This window comes from Girardinichthys multiradiatus, chromosome 8, assembly GCF_021462225.1.
Source record: "Girardinichthys multiradiatus isolate DD_20200921_A chromosome 8, DD_fGirMul_XY1, whole genome shotgun sequence".
NCBI classification, from domain to species: Eukaryota; Metazoa; Chordata; class Actinopteri; order Cyprinodontiformes; family Goodeidae; genus Girardinichthys; species Girardinichthys multiradiatus.
Window position 1 is genome coordinate 5,426,202 of NC_061801.1, and position 16,507 is coordinate 5,442,708.

The following is a 16,507-nucleotide window of genomic DNA, read 5'->3' on the forward strand; positions in this document are numbered from 1 at the left end:
TCAGAGGATAACTAAGAGGTTCTGAAGCTTGAGGTTATTTTCATGAGTAATGTTCCAACTACTCTGAGCTGCTTCTCGTGCTTTTATTCTCCTCTTCTACCTCCTCCTACCTTCTAATCGCTAACCACAATGCAAGAACTTTTCTTGGAAAGCCTAATAAATACATTTCACTTTTAAACTGCAGCATAATAAACCTACAAGTTTCTTCAGTCTCCCAGTATTCAGCCTATGTGTGCAGTTTGGAGGTGTGTGTTTCTCCCCAACTGGGAGCAGTATTGTACTGAGAGCACATACTGATCTCTATCTGCAAGAAGTCTGAAAGGGGCTGGGCATTGCATTTTTTTCTTGACATGGAGAGACTGGGTTGTACTTTTAAGCTGCTTAGTAAGATCCTTTTGGCTGTAGCCAAAGCAGTGAAGCCTTTCACATTACAGCAGTGATGCCAAAAGTGCTACTATAAATTACTTTGAAAGCTGCTAACCCAGCTGACATGTGGCCACTGCATCCAGTCCTCCAACAAATTCTCTAAAGACCAATCCATTTAGGTGTGCATGTATCACGTCATGGAAAAAACTGCCGCTGCAGCTACTAGATTCCTTCACGCAGTACCCAGGACCCAAATTCCCTTTAACCAGTACAATGAGCCATCAAGATCTCAAGTGGAAGTATCATAGATTCTCCGAACAGCCCGAAGCTGTTCATGAGGAGCTCACTATGTTATTGATGAACCCCCAGAAGGCCTCTTTTAGACCCTGCAGAGACAATCCAAATTCTTATGAATCTTTAATGTTCAGGTACAGTCCAGTATAAACAGGTCCTAAGAGCTGGTCAAAGCATAAACATAAAGTTCTGCCCACACCTTGGATCTTACAACTGTTAAACTGCTGTCATGTTTGTGGTAGACAGTTATTGACATGGAAGACTGCAGTTATTCACATAGTAAGTCACTTTCTGGAGCAACGACCTTTCCTTGTGAAACATACACTGCCAAATGTAATGTGTTAAGCATATCTGGCTAGAATGACTAATAGACTATTTTGTTTTTATTTCTAAACAGAATCCAAGTTACAAAATCTAATGGAGTCAAAATATACTCCAAAAATACTAACTAGTATTTCACCCCTTTATCCCACTCTTTTTGAATATTATGTTACATATTATGTTTTATCACAACCTTTTCATTAGAAAATCATTTGCATAAACAAAGTCCAAGAACCATTCAAGTGAGATTATCCTACTCATAATGTGGCAGAGGTGAATGCACAACATTTGTACTTGGATGATGGGTGTGTTGATGTGGGTGTGTGTGGTTTTTGATGTAAGAGCCTGGGGGTGTCATATCGTGTCGTGTCATGCCATGTAACTCATCTATTGTTTAGACCTGGACTGTCTGTGTGTCAGTCACTGATTTATTATCATGCAAATTTGGATGGTCTTTGGATTTTGGAGTGCCTGTCCTAGGTTTGACTCCTGACCTCGGGTCATTGGCTGCATGTATTCCCCTTCTCTCTACATCCTCTTACCTGTAAAAGTACTATTTGATACAGGCCACTAGTGCCTAAAAAGTCATTAGAAAAAACCTGATCAACTCAGACATTTCAGTAAGGACTGTAAATAGCACTCACAAACACAAGCTGTTATTTAAAGCAGCATTTGCTCCTAAGCTGACAAAACTACAAGATGTTTGACCAGATTTTAACCAACGATTCCCAGTTGGGCAAAGAATGGATTAGCCTGCACCAGTTTGAGGCACTCCGTATTAGTAGATTGCATAAAAATCTGTTGGTCTGTAAGAGATAAAAGTGCAAATCAACAAGCATGTGAGGGAACCAGGCCTCTAACCAAGCTCAGTCAGAATCAGCCACATGTGTCTGTATTTTAATGAGCTGAATCTGGACACAGTTAGGCTGTGTGAACCGATCATCAACCTAACTGCAAAACATGTGTTGCCAACAGCCACTCATGTTGATTTTCTATTTGAGAACTTACATTTATAAAACAGTTGGGAATGATATTGAACAGTAAAAATAATAAGTGCAAATATAAAATTAACACAACAATTAGATTAGATCAAAGACATAAGAGGTTGTTTAATAGAACGAGGCAAAGTAACACCTTAAATTGTTTGATTTCAAAATGTATGTTAAAAATTTGAATGCTTATAAATCTCAAAGTGTGCAGGAAAGAAGTCAGTTATAATAAAGTTGGTTAAAGGCTGGGCAATATGTTTTGCATAATCCATAATGCATAATGTTACTGTTTTTGTCAAGTTTTTGAAGGTTTTAACTTAGCAAAGTTTAAAGATAACTGCAAATGTCTGTTTTTAATGGGATGAATGATGGTATTTTTTTCCATTTTATCCATTCATCTATGCCCACTGATTCTGTGCAGGGTCCCTGGGGGGCAAGTGCTTATCTCCTGCGCTCATGTTGCCAGAGGTGGGGCACATCCAGCCCAGTTGCCAGTACATCACAGGGAAACACAAGTCAAAGAACCATGCACACAGACCCAGACCCAAGGGCAACATCAGGAGAGAACATAAGCATGCATGGGGAGAACATGCAGACTCCATGCAGGAAGACCCCATGCCAGGATTTGAACCCAAGACCTTCTTGCTGCAAGGCAAAGGTGAAAATAACTGTACTCCTGTGAAAGCAATTCCATTATGAATATGAGTTCTCAGTATTACAAAATTTTGGGAAGCTGATGGTCAACTAGGTTTGATGAGATGTTGCTTTTAGTTAGTTTAACAAACCATGTAGTCTGATCCCTCATGAAGCAACTTTGAACCCTTAGTATTTCAGCCATGATACAAAAATCTGCAGATAACAGTTTGTTGGTGTGGACTAAAAACATTTTCAAAATCTGTCTGTGAAAATTCTGAAAATTGTTCAGTTGTATTGCTGTGGAAAACAGACTAGTTCATTGAATGGTTTTGAGAATGCGTTAAGAAACAGCTCCAGCACCAGCACTGTAACATCTTGGGTTGAAAAACTCTAATAAAGAACTCCTACAGCCACTGGTTGGTGTGTTCTTTCCATCAATAAGGTGAAATTAATAAGTAAATAACCTAATACTAAAATCAAGTTAGTATATGAGTGAATTCCTACTGGCAATCTACATCGAAGCAAAGATAGTACACAAGAGTTTGTGGTAGTTGCATGCTGATTCTTAAACTCTGCAAGAAACAAAATCTGACAAGTTTGGGAAGTCGGAATTTGGCAGGAGCATATACTCAGTGGGAAGGTTGCCTTACCGTCAGAGCAGCTCTCCCCGTGGAAGGGACGGGAACAATCACACTGGTAGCTGGTCCACACATCCACACAGTGGCCATGCCCATTACAAGGTTCAGATTTACACCATTCCGTCTTGGAACACCCCAACTCAAAATCGTGGTCCTCTGGAAGTGCTTGGGGTAGAATAGGTTTTGAGTCAATCATAAGGTCTTCAATACATCCAAGGAATCCTGCACTGCTTAAAGAGAGCTCCAAAAGCTCATCTGGTGCTCCCCCTATGTAAACATCAGTAAAGGATTCAGAGGCCTGGAAAGGAGGTTCCCCATCACCACTATCTGTAACTGTACATCCAGCTCTGTCACAGTCAGGACCTTTTATGATCAAGGACAGACCTCCATTATCCAAAAACACATGGACATCCCTCCAGTCTCCATCACTAACCAGGCCAGGAAATGTTACATCCAATTCAGACTCTTCAGAAAAAGCTCTTGCATGAAGACCACCCTTAAAAATCTCCAGGAGAAGATAGTTATCCATATCCCCTCTGTAGAAGATCAACATACTAGGTAAAGTTGTTCGGAAACGAAGCTGTAACCCCAAACCCTGGTGAACATGGTGCTCAACCTCTCTGCGGACCTTTTCTTTGAGGGCAACCTGGATATGAATAAACCCAGGGGTGGACAGTGAAAATGTTGTTCTCGTAGAGCACTGCTCATCATAGAAGCCATGCGGACACAAGCACATGTGGCTGTGTTTCCCCTCTTCCAACGTCGGAAGACAGCTGGCTCCATTCTGGCATTTGTGGCCAACACATCCATGAAGTTTAACCTCACAGTGATCACCTCCCCATGGAAGGTCATCAGGCTGAGCTTCAGGACAGTGGCAGGTGTACGATGCTCTGCCATCTTCACACCAGCCGCCATTCTGACAGGGCTGGCTCTCACATTCATTAATGTTTACTTCACATAGCTCACCTGGAGAGAGATAACACTGAATGTTAGAATAAACAGCAGCTTCCAACTTGGACTAGAAAGTAATGCATGACAACAACAAAAGAGGATGTAATAAAATGTTACCGTTCTATTAAAATACAATGTTATTCAGCTGTAGAGAAGGAATCATGACCCCAGTCATACATAGATCACATTCATCACAAGAAATATCAAAGTCCAGCATGCATTTAGTGATATGTTCTGTGTGTTATAAAGTTGTAGCCTAAACTTTTGGCACAGATGTTGCTTTAGTGAATAACATTTCTAGAAATACATGTTTTCATGGTGTTGCAAAGAAAAGCGAAAACATTTCATTTGTTTTAATGTCTTTTATTACATGAAGTCATTATGCAGTGTTGGCCCTTCATGACTTCTGAAGTGCTGCTTGGTAGGCAGCTTCTCAGCCAAAGTGCCTAACTGATGGTCAGCCATTCTTGTCTTCTCAGTGCTTGGGGTTGATCAAAGTTTGTTAGCTTCTGTTGAAACATCTGTTTTTTGAGAACTGACATCTAAGAGGTTGAGATATTGTTTTCTGACCACAGGTTCAAAACTTCAATGTTCTGATCAGTGAGCCACAATGTGCCATCAGACTGAAAATGCTACAGATTATCACCTAATTGTGCCTAGATTGGCGGACATTAGAGGACATTTTGATCCTGTTTTTTATTCCTAGAAGCCCTTTTGTGCAGAGCTGTGAGTAAACTTCATTTGTTCACACAGCACAGGGCTCGTTATTGCGCTCCCCCTTTCTTTTGAAGGACAAATAATTGTCCAGGTCTCCTAAGAATTTCACTTTCTCCGTAAAGTTTTTCTTGAACAAAAGTCAATTCTTTGCTGTTCTTCTTGTCACAGGGCACTTATCCAAAGATCTTCCCCTCCCTGTGTGTGCAGAAATGCTCACACCCACCTGCTGCCTATGTTGAGCTGGCTCTGTACTAGTAGCAACACAATTCAGCAGTGCACTCCTCAGTGAGATCCCATCCTGGTGTTTCCTGGACAATCATTGGTTTAGGTAAACTTCTAATGTTTTAGGTTCTTGAAAATCCAGATAAATGTTCTTTTAACTGCAGTATTACTTGTGGCACTGCTAGATAACCACTGCAAACAGACTATAACATTAGACAGATCTCCTTTATATCAATCAGTCAGCTAATTGGATTAATTTTAACTGGACTGCTTCTATTTTTATGTCATGGCAAAAATACTGTAAAAAATGTATGTTAATATAAAATATGCTTTTTTAACTGAAACAGGGTGTCTTATCACCCTGCATAATTTTTCAACAACAAAGTGAAAACTTTCCACAAAACGTTTGCAAAATACAACATTGTGTCACCGGCAAAACCTTTAACCATGAATATAGATTAGAGACTTTACCTAAGAATCCAACAGGGCACACACACGTGTAGCCGTTGATCTTATCCTCACAAGCTCCTCCATTCTGGCAGGGTTCAGATTCACATTCATCTATATTTATGGAACAGTTCTCTCCTGTAGAAAACAGAGCCAGTGTCATCAAGTTGGAAATGTGAGAGACCGTTTCATCACTGATTCATTCAGCTTAACCAACCTGCAAAACCTCCTTGGCACTGACATATATACCCAGCAGCATCTGCAAAGCTAAGCTTCCATTCCAGCTCCCAGTGGGAAGGATTTGAACGCTCCAAACACTCCCCACCATTTTGACAGGGCTGCTGAACACACTCATCAGTGTCAACTTCACAGTTAGATCCTTCATAACCTGGAGAGAGAAAGCAAATATGAACATATCTGCTAATAAATGCACTATGGACACTAATGGATATGCAGCAATCCATATTTATGGATTCATCGAAGTCTCTTGTCTTTTTCTGCATTAATTAAATTAGATTTTAACAATTGTAAAATTTGCAGAAACAAATTTGCCTAATAAGTCAGTGTGAGTAAAAATCATTTAGCCACGTGCGACACACGTGCCTCCCCCTCATGCATTCATCCATACCTCATCCCAGTTCATCTTCTGTCTCCAACCATCCTCTTCATGCCCCTATTCTTTTTTTATAGCTTCACTGTCATCAGACTCATCCTCCTCATCCCTGTTTACAAGCTATTTTCCCACTTCTGCTTGTCCCTGTTTATGATCCCTTGTAAGTTTGTTTTTACAAAACAGTATGTGACCCATCAAAAAGGTGAATAGCAGCTCCTTCTTTATAGCGTAATGGTCACAACCCTAAAAACTCACCTTACACTTCTTTTCATGCGACACATTCTTTTTACTCCATTCATCCTCAACCCTCTTTACATCCCGTCCTGATTATAACCCCTAATCTTTCTCATCCCTCCTAATTTCTCATTTCCATATAATCTATTCTTCTATTCATCTTTCAACCCCTTCTCTCCTTACTTCTCTTTATGATTCATTTTATGTCATTCATCATTGTTAACCATTTTGTGATTAATTTACATCCCATTTATCCATTACATCCATCTTTAACTCCTTCTTTTTATCCCCGTCATCCCCATCCATTTTCATTCCCTCAACACTACTCTTCCATCATTACAACCCCCTTTCATTGTAACCTATAACCTGGGATTATAGCCTCTATTTATCTCACTCATCTGCCACATCACTCCTAACATCCTCCTGTTCACCCCATTCATTAATCTCATCCCTTATTACAATCCCTTCTGCACACTTCTGACCCCCGTTCACCTTTATTACTCCTTTTCACACTCACCTTCCAAATTCCATTCAACTCTATTCATACCAATATCAGTTTTTATTTTATGGTGATTCCCAGCCAAATCACGGCTCCACATCAGCCAGTTGCATATTTTCAGGTTCACTCCATCTAATCTCAGATACCTTCCAGCTTGTTTTATCAACCAACTGTTAGGTACATTGTTCTCGCTCATCCCTAACAATGTCCATTTCAGTAAACTGTTGCTGCTCATCATTTTTGCTAAGGTACCATCCAGAGGTAGGGTGGGGTGTAACCTGGCCAGGTTGTCTGCTTACAGTGAAAGAACCGCTCAGTCCTCCTCCTACCCTTTTAACATGGGACTGCCCAGACCAAGCTGAACCTTAGTGATCTATAAGCCCTCATTCCCCCCTCTTTAACTAGTTGCCAAGTTAATACATTATTGTGGCATGGACCTTGAAAGTAAAGGTATTCTTGGACAAAACACCAGTCCCAGTCTAGGAGTGGATTCATACATTCATAACCTTTATTTCTACAGGTGAGTTCCATTGAGACACAAAGTCTCATTTTCAGGAGAGACCTGTTTAAGTCATCTGCAATATAAGATTACAATTAGTTGCAGAAAGGCATTCATATATTACAGAATACAATACTTCAGATCATAATTGCACTAAGCATTGTAAAATCCAAACCCTTTTTACAGCCATGGACGGTGACCCTTTTAGTTCACTATTCTGGATTTTGTCCTGAGACAGAAAGTTTTTCAGTACCTGGCCAACACAGACACAAATATCCTTTGACTTCTTCTAGACATGTGGCACCATGCTGGCAGGGATCTGAAGCACACTCAGCAATATCCACTTCACAGTGTTTGCCCTCAAATCCTGTGTTGCTGCAGTCACATTCATAGCTGGAATGACAAAAGCCAACTCCAGAGATTATTCAGAACATGACACAATCTCAGTTTAAACACACTTCATTTTCTTTAAAATAGGTGTCCTGCAGATACAATTAAGGAAGGTGTGGAATAGGATTAGTGAAAAGTACATAATTAGTACAGGCAGCTGCACAACTTACAAATGAGCTACTACAGGCAGACTATAAACCTACATTATTATAATTACAGCAAAGTTTTTAGTCTTGCATGGACTCACCTTGGGTAGGGTGGTTTTGACTACAAAACTGCTGCCAAGGATTTCTAAAGCTGTTGTCCCAGTGTTTCCCATCTAGCCAAAAATGCTGGCGTTTTGAAAAACATGTCATGTGGTTGTAAACGTGTTATGATTTGGGGTTGTTAGGTTTTTGCTTTTTTCTTATATGTTTCTCACAGTTTTTGAATCATGCTTCTGTTTATTATTTTCCTGGTCATGCTTTAGTTTTTGTCTTCTAGTTCATGTTTTGTCAAGTTTGGTTTTTGGATCTGGTTATGCTTTAGTTTCATGTTGTTCTAGTTTCTGTTAGTTTGTATTCAAGAGTCTGCTTTGCTCCAGCCACGTTTTGTTCTGTCTGTCAATTATCTTTATTCGGTTCACCTGCTCCAAGCTAATCTGTCTCCTTGCTTCACCTGGTTCATGCTCCATAAATACACACCTGTTCAGTTATTCATCGCGGAAACATTTTCAGATCATGTCACCTGTGTCCTGTTGTTGTCTTGCCAGCCTGCCGATGTCTGTTTTTGCCAGTCTTGCCTGCCCGTTTATTGTTTTGGTTCCTGCCTCTTCTTTTGAGTGAGTTTTTTGTTTATTAAATCATTTCTTCACTTACCGTCATGATGCCTGCTAGTCTGCATTCTGAGGTCCTCCATTGCTCAAATCTTAACAAAACGTGAGGATTTGAAGGACATTTTGTGGAAAATCAAATCCTGCCATGTCTTTAATCTTTAAGGTATGTGTTATACAATAAAATGCAAATTAATTACTTAAAAATCACACAATGTGATTTTCTGGATTTTTGCTTTAGATTCTGTCACTCACAGTTGAAGAGTACTCATGATACAAATTAAAGACTTTTACATGTTTTGCAAGTGGGAAAATCTGCAGAATCGGCAGTGTATTAAATACTTGTTCTCCAAAGTGTATACAGATATCAATGTTGGGAATTCACAATGTCCTGCTGCATCATAACCAAGTATGCAACCGTTCCATGACGTCACCATCTTGTTTTAGAAACGTTTTTTGAATATGAAAAGATCAACAGGCGCTTTGAGAATGAGATTTCAACGCTCCATGTGTGCCCCAAAAAGAGAAAGTAATTATTACCCAAATTATTCCAATAATAAATGATAGGTTCACCTTTAGTTTCCAGCTTCAAGCAACCCAAGGTGAGTAATGCACATGTGTGGTCTGCATTATTGGCGATGCTCATGGCGGAATTCTTCAGAAAAAGCTGTGGCAGGCTGGCTAATGTAGCATTTGCTAGAGTTAAATGTTTAGTCTTCTAATGCCATTGACATAAAGGTTGACATGTAATACGGTGATGGGGGTGCAATATCAATGAAGTGGATAATATATAATTTTTCTGCTTAAGGTAGACCTGGTTTTTGTGAGGATTTTTGTCAGATTAAAAGTGTCTAGCGATTTACTTACCTGTTTACCACATCATGGCAGAATGCTCCATTCTGACAGGGCTGGCTGGCACACTCATCTACATCAACCTCACAGTTCATGCCATCAAACCCTGGCAGGCACTCACAAGAGTAAATGCCAGTCAAATCATGGCAAGTGGCACCATTTTGGCAGGGATGAGAGTCGCACTCGTCTAGTTCAGTTTCACAGTTGACTCCTGTGGGATGTACAGGTATCAGGGTGTTGAAATAAATTAAAATGTTTTGTAAATTAACACAAACTCTATATACTATCCATTAAACTGTTTCTGAGCCCACCTGAAACCTGACAACAAGCTCAATGAGTGAGAGGGGACACACAATACAGAGACTACAGCTCAAATAACCCTCTCTGAAGGCTGCATCCCTAATTTCAGTCCTTGGATGGATGACATCAGAGGTCTTTTACCTTACTCTGAAGTCATCCACAGCTTTTGCCTCTTTAAGGTGAAGGCAAAGTTGTGAAGACTTTAACATTACCCATGCGTTTTGTAATACAGCCGATTACAGCCAGTTTACACTTCAATGAAAACGGGGAGATCATCTGGAGTTTAAGCCTTTCTGAACATGCTCTAGTCAGTACTTGGAAAATAGAGGTACAACAGGTACATCTTTAGGCCAAACTGTTCAGTATGATTAACAATAAAAAACAGTAATGGTAATATTATCTGCATCTCTACGCTAAGCACAATTGGGTGCTTTAAAATGTATCAGTATTTGTGTACAACAGATGCAATCTGTTAGTTCTTTTAATTGTAAAGTGGACAAGTTGGTGGTATCTGAGCAAAACCATGTTCCAGTCTGCATGACTAAATACTGACCATGGTAATCTGGATGTTAGAGATGGGAGTCAGCCTTCAACAGAACAGAGTTAATTCATGTGACTGAAGTTGTGAACAGAGATATATTACATACAGTATTAATACATAATCTCAGCCCGCTCAGCTTTCTTCTTTTATCTAAAATTTGATTAGGTTTTGAGGTAATTTGGAGCTTAATTTCTTTTGGTATGATAAGAAATGTGGATCTTTAAACTTTAAACTAAAGGTTGGCATGTTTATTGGCAGGACCCATTTTTGTTGTTTTAATAATGTCTATAATTTGGTCAAACCTGAACAGATTACCAAGGGTGTTTGTGAGTAGCAGTGTTGCTATGGCTGTGTACCTGCTGAGCATTTTTGGTTAACATACGACATGTCTACGGGGATCTTTCTTTGGCGAGATGTTACTTTCGTGTTACTGTGACTCCCAGACAGTTAAACAGTTATTTACTGTTTTAAAGGATGAGGGCAGGCATGCCCAGTTTAAGCCCTTCCTTATTTAAAAGAAAGGTTCACCCAGTGCAATTAAATTTTTAACCTAAAAAGTAGCTACATGTAAGCAAAAGTACTGACAAAACAGACGGTGAAGAAATATGGGAACTTGAAATAAAAATTAAATCATCGGCATTAGGTGAAATTTTATATTCAATGTGACCTCTGGACCTTAAAATAACTAAGACCCAAAGAAAGATGCTGGAAGACACAATCAGGCTAAAGTTGGTTTTAAAGTCAAATCTTGGTGGATTTCTAAATCGTGTTTAATAGACATTCAATGTCATTCCGTCATTATACTCCGTTGAACTAAGCATAGCTTATAAATGTCCTAATATCAGTCAGTCAGTCATTTTCTACCGCTTATTCCATAGTGGGTTGCGGGGAAGCTGGTGCCTATCTCCAGCAGTCTATGGGTGAGAGGCAGGGTACACCCTGGACAGGTCGCCAGTCCATCGCAGGGCAACACACAAACAACCAAGCACACACTCATTTATACACCTAAGGGCAATTTAGAGTTACCAATTAACCTAACAGGCATGTCTTTAGACTGTGGGAGGAAGCCAGAGTAACCGGTGGGAACCCACGCATGCACAGGGAGAACATGCAAACTCCATGCAGAAAGACCCCAGGCTGGGAATTGAACCCAGGACCTTCTTGCTGCAAGGCAACAATGCTATCAACTGCGCCACCGTGCAGCCCTGTCCTAATATTAATTCATTTTAAAAAAACAGAGAGCACAAATCAAAAATCAGACGCAGCTTAGTATAAATGACTTGAAACCTGGATATCTTAGAACTAGTGAATGTCCAGGACATTGCAGTTCTAATATTATCTGGAAAATATCTCCTCAGAGCTCTCAAGTTGAATGAAATGTTCAAAGTGATATTATGTCTGCTAAACTATTGGGCTGCAGTGGCCCCTCCACCTCACTCTGTTCTCCCAACAGTTTTTTTAGAAAAATGTCTAATTTTACATCCTCCTTGTTACAAATAACAACAAGTAGAAATAATGATAACTGGTTAATCTAATAAAGAACGTATTTAGCCAAATACATAAATTAAACTTATGCATGTGACCCAAAACACAGAACTTTTGAAATTAATGTGGTTTAATGTGGCTGCAGTATTTATGTTTATTTTGCTGACATCTAAAGTTCCCCTGAAATGTAAAGAATCACTGTGTCTCTGGCTGGCTTTGAAAGTCCTCTTCTGTTATAAATATTCCTATTCACCTGGGTTAGGAGCAAATATGATCTGAGGTAAATTAGGAGCTGTGAACTAGTGATTTTTAAATCTGATTATTGTCCAAGCAGAAATAATACACTAACAGGTCTGGGGATATTTAGCCAATCCTCTCTTCAATCTGCAGAGAGCCAACATCATTGTTCAATGCAGGAGTACTCAACCTGTGGTTTCTGGACTCCTGAAGCCCATGAGCCATAGATTTTGGGTCCATAAAATTATAATACTTAATTAAAGGTAGACTGATTACCTATTAAAATAGATCTAAGCCAATGATGAGTTCCAGTCATTTGGTGGCTTTGAAATGAAATAATACTCAAAATTTCTACTCTGGGTGATACAGATTGGGGTTGAAGAGTTTTGTTTTGGAACCAAGGTTAGGATTTTTATAACGAAATAAGGATAAAGAAAATCCTTCATTTTAGGAAAAGAAAAGAAATAAAGGTTCCTTGTTTGATTTCTTAGGGTTTAAAGATTAAAACAATACATAGGAGTAGAAAGGTACACAAGGTAATTTCAGATTACTAAGATAAAATATTGGAACATTTATCAGCATTTGGATTATTAAAGAGGGGTTCGAGTAATGATTTTCTCCCCAACTCTCAAAATTTAAATAGCCAAATTAAGGAAAATTATATGTGTCTTCCTTTTGAAACACTATGTGGAAAAAATCCAGTTTGGAGTCAAGTTTCCTATCTTAATTTCTGATTAAGTCAAACACTGCAGTTTTTGTTTTGTTTGGGTATACCATAAAAATGTCAACGCCGGCTTAAAATACTTCTTTGCATTTAACCCGAGCAGAGAAATTCTTGAATGCAGCTGCGATCAAAATTGAGCAAAACAAAAAGAGAATTATAACAATATCTCTCAGGATTGTAGTTATTATTACAGAGTTACAGTACAAAGAATTGGCAAAAGGTTTCAGCATCAGTGAATTTGGATTAATTTAAGAGAAAACTGTTGCTGTGCTTCTAAATAGTTTGTGCACTCATCTTAAAAAAGGATCCTGAAAATTGTCATAACAAAATTGATCAATCACAGCATTAAAAGATATGGCTGAGAAAACATATTCTGAAAAGAGATTGTTAAAAATTTCTTTGAATTCTTGAAGCTTCAAATTTGGCCATTTGTTTGTCTTTGATGTTTGTGTTTGCTTCGTTGGAATTAATGTTTGTTATATATGTTGCATGACAATAATCCATGTTTAGAATAATGTTTCTAAATCCCAGATTGATTAAAACTTTGAGTTTTCAGGAGAGTTAGGAGGCAGCTTGTTTCTGAGGTAGGTGCATGTTAACAGTTTTGCAGTTTAAGGTTCATTAAGATGGGTTGGAATGAAGAAACTGTGGTCCCGCCCATAGGCTGCCAATCAGAGGTTGGTTGTGCCTGACTCCGCCCACCAACCAGGTTGGTTCACGCCTTTGCTGTCATGGAAACGCTCAGCACCTCCCTTCCTGAGTTTTAACACTGTTTAAGAGACAATAGAATCAAAATGCTTGTAGTGATTGTTGCCTTAAAAACATATTTTTTGTATAATAATTAAGGATGTAGCATGTCATTTAGATTTATGTGTTTTACTATAAAAAGGTTAATGAAATAGTTTAAACTAGTTTGAAGAATTAGTTTTGCATACAGAATCATTGGTGATTTATTAGATTGAAAGTTTTCCCTGGTGCCATTAAGCTAACTGACAGTTCAAGATATGCCAAAAGTAAGGAATATATTTTTGATAAAGAATTAGAGTTATGATTTCATACTTGACAGGAATTATTTATTAGATTTAATTTATTTGTAGAGTGTATGCATCAGAATTACATTAGATTTACATTAATCTAAAACTTATCTTCATGCAAGACAAATCAGGAAGATGTGTGACTTATTTCTAAGTGAAATATTGATGAACTGTACAACGACTGAAGTTTGTGTTTTGTTGTTAATGGAACTGAGTTCCAGTTATAAACATCTGGATTTTATTTCTGTTGTTCTTATTAAATTCATAGAGACACATAGTTATGTCAGAATTCATTTCTTTGGTTCTATGTAATGTGATCTTGATTACTAGAACATTCTTGTTTAAACCTTTTGCTGGATTGTCGCATGGGTTGGACCCTGCGCCAAAAGGGGGGAAGTGTCAGAATAAAGTAACATGGAGTTATTGCCAAGATCATTTTCTTCCACATCTTTGTGGGAAGATAGGATCCTGTTGTACTGTCAAAACCCATCCACTGTTTTCTCAAGTTTCACAGACAGTGAAGGCTGCATTACCAGAAACAGCCACTTCCACCCTCCAGTCCTTTATCCCTGGCGACTGGATTCTGATCAGAGAATCTAGGAGAAAACACTGGAAGCCACAGGCGCTGGAAAGGCCCATATCAGATCCTACTAGACACCCAGGAAAGCTGCAGGTATGCTCTCCAGCTTCATCTGGCTTCCAGGACACAAGTAATCTTCCAACTGGATCATCCACGGCCTGAAAGGTGTGAGGACAGCGGACCACCACAAGACAAAGAACTGTAAGCTGATCACTGGCGAGTGATTGAAGAGGTGGTTAAAGAACACTGTTCTTACAAGGGCACAATAATCTCTTGGGCAGTGCAACATTATTTCAGAATCTTCTTAAGGCCATCGCATTGCCTGAAAGTTAGAAATCATAAGGTCATTTGCCTCACTGCACACACACCACAGTGAGAGACACATAGGAAACATACAGGGAAGACCTCTACACATTTGCACATAACCTTTCCCTGGATGATGGACTGGCGACGTCTGCAACAGAGAGACAGTCAAACATGCGCCATGATGCTTATTCTCCTTAATTTCTTAACATTTGGTGGCTATTAGGCTCCTTTGCCTGGACAGCAAGGGTCAGCCAAATTCTTTTCTCCCACTTTGACAGCAAAACTGACTGTGAGAAGGAAATCTCGGATGCTTTTATCTAACTTTCATGTTTATTGCTTGATATCTATCATTATGGTACTAATTTGAAATGTGTTCATTTCCGCCGTTGTGATAATTTGTTTTCAGTACCAGAAGAAAGGAGTTCTAATGTAAATTCTTGTATTAAGTGCTCTAAGGTGTTCCAAAGTGTATGACCTTTAGGTTACCTCTCTTTCTGCAGAACATCTGTGTTAGTGGAGGAAGCTGTCAAAACCAGGAGCAGCTGGGTCTGCTCAAAGATAACGTTGTTACACCTGACCCGAGGACGGTTCAGGGTCGTAAAGTATAAACTCTTTTAAGTGGAGATAACACCCACATACTCTTTAAATACTGTGTGTAAATGTTGACACCACACTGAACCCAAAGACAGAAGAAGAGGCGGAATGATTGAGTTTCTCTCACTGGGAGTGGTGTAGCTTCCCTCCCACCCACATTTTATATTTTATATTACATTTTGATGTTTCTGTATCTTTTTCAAGTTATGAGTTAACTTTGTGTGGATGAGGACTCAGCGTGTGAATTTATGGACGCATAATATGATGGATGCATGTTTTTTAATGATTTTCTCTTTTACGGGTAGTACAGTAATATTTTTACTTATTTATACTTATTTTTAGAAGGACATTTTAGATTGTGAACTCTTTTATTAGAGTTCAAAAGGGGGATTGTAGAATATAAACTATTTATGTGTGTAATATTAACCATCTCTGTGTGTAACTGGCATGTGTACATAGAGCATAGGGGGGGTCAAGCTTAGGGAGTGAAGTAGAGAGTCCAAAGTCATAAATTAGTGAAGGACAAGGAATCACTGATGGGGGAGAAGAAGACAGGGGAGAACAGCGCACAGAGAGGGCAAGGTCATAAATTGGGCCAGACACGATAAGTTTGTTATAAGAGAAGAACCAGAAGTACTCCAGATATGAGGTTATATGGTTGCTGGGGAGATATCCACAGATAGAATGATTGTGTATGTGTACTGCATAGCAGCGAGGGGTATATAAAGGTATTTGTGGCCCCACCAAAAGGGACAACACACAGACGTTTCTAGGTACCAGTGTGAGTGTGTGTCCGCTCTCTGAATTCAGATTGGTTTTTTATAAATTTTGTGGAAACGTACAACTGATCTCTGACTGAGGATTGTCCTTTGGGTGCCAAATAAAAGAGTCGGGGAGAGGTGAGGAGTAATGTAAGAGTTAACTGATGGCCAGTAAAGTTTTCCTACCTCAACAATTGCCTCACAGCAAGAAGGCTGAAGTTTAGCGGTTTCAAAATTCAGGCCTTAGAGGGACGCTGTGTCCTGTAACCTTTAGATGGAACCATGGTCCAATGCATCCATGTCAAATGGTTGAATTATCTCCACAGCATGCATTCAAGTTCTACAGAGTCCTGCTAAGGACCTTATTGTTTGATTCGGGTGTGTTGAAGCCGATACAGTGAGTCTCTTCTGATTACGATGCATAGCAGAACATTGATTTCTTTTATTTACAAATTTTGCAGCAAAA

At 39.2% G+C, this 16,507-nt stretch overlaps 1 protein-coding gene across 1 annotated transcript in view; it reads right to left on the bottom strand.

The window, feature by feature from the left end:
* The window catches only part of crb2a (crumbs cell polarity complex component 2a), a 77,147-nt gene that overhangs the window by 43,263 nt on the left and 17,377 nt on the right, over positions 1 to 16,507 (bottom strand). Inside the window, exons 3-7 of the mRNA XM_047371669.1 lie at positions 9,495 to 9,690; positions 7,680 to 7,819; positions 5,799 to 5,969; positions 5,606 to 5,719; positions 3,257 to 4,210 (exon numbers count right to left, since the gene is read on the bottom strand). Coding sequence (XP_047227625.1) covers positions 3,257 to 4,210; positions 5,606 to 5,719; positions 5,799 to 5,969; positions 7,680 to 7,819; positions 9,495 to 9,690 — 1,575 coding nt within the window. The remainder of the gene's footprint in view (positions 1 to 3,256; positions 4,211 to 5,605; positions 5,720 to 5,798; positions 5,970 to 7,679; positions 7,820 to 9,494; positions 9,691 to 16,507) is intronic.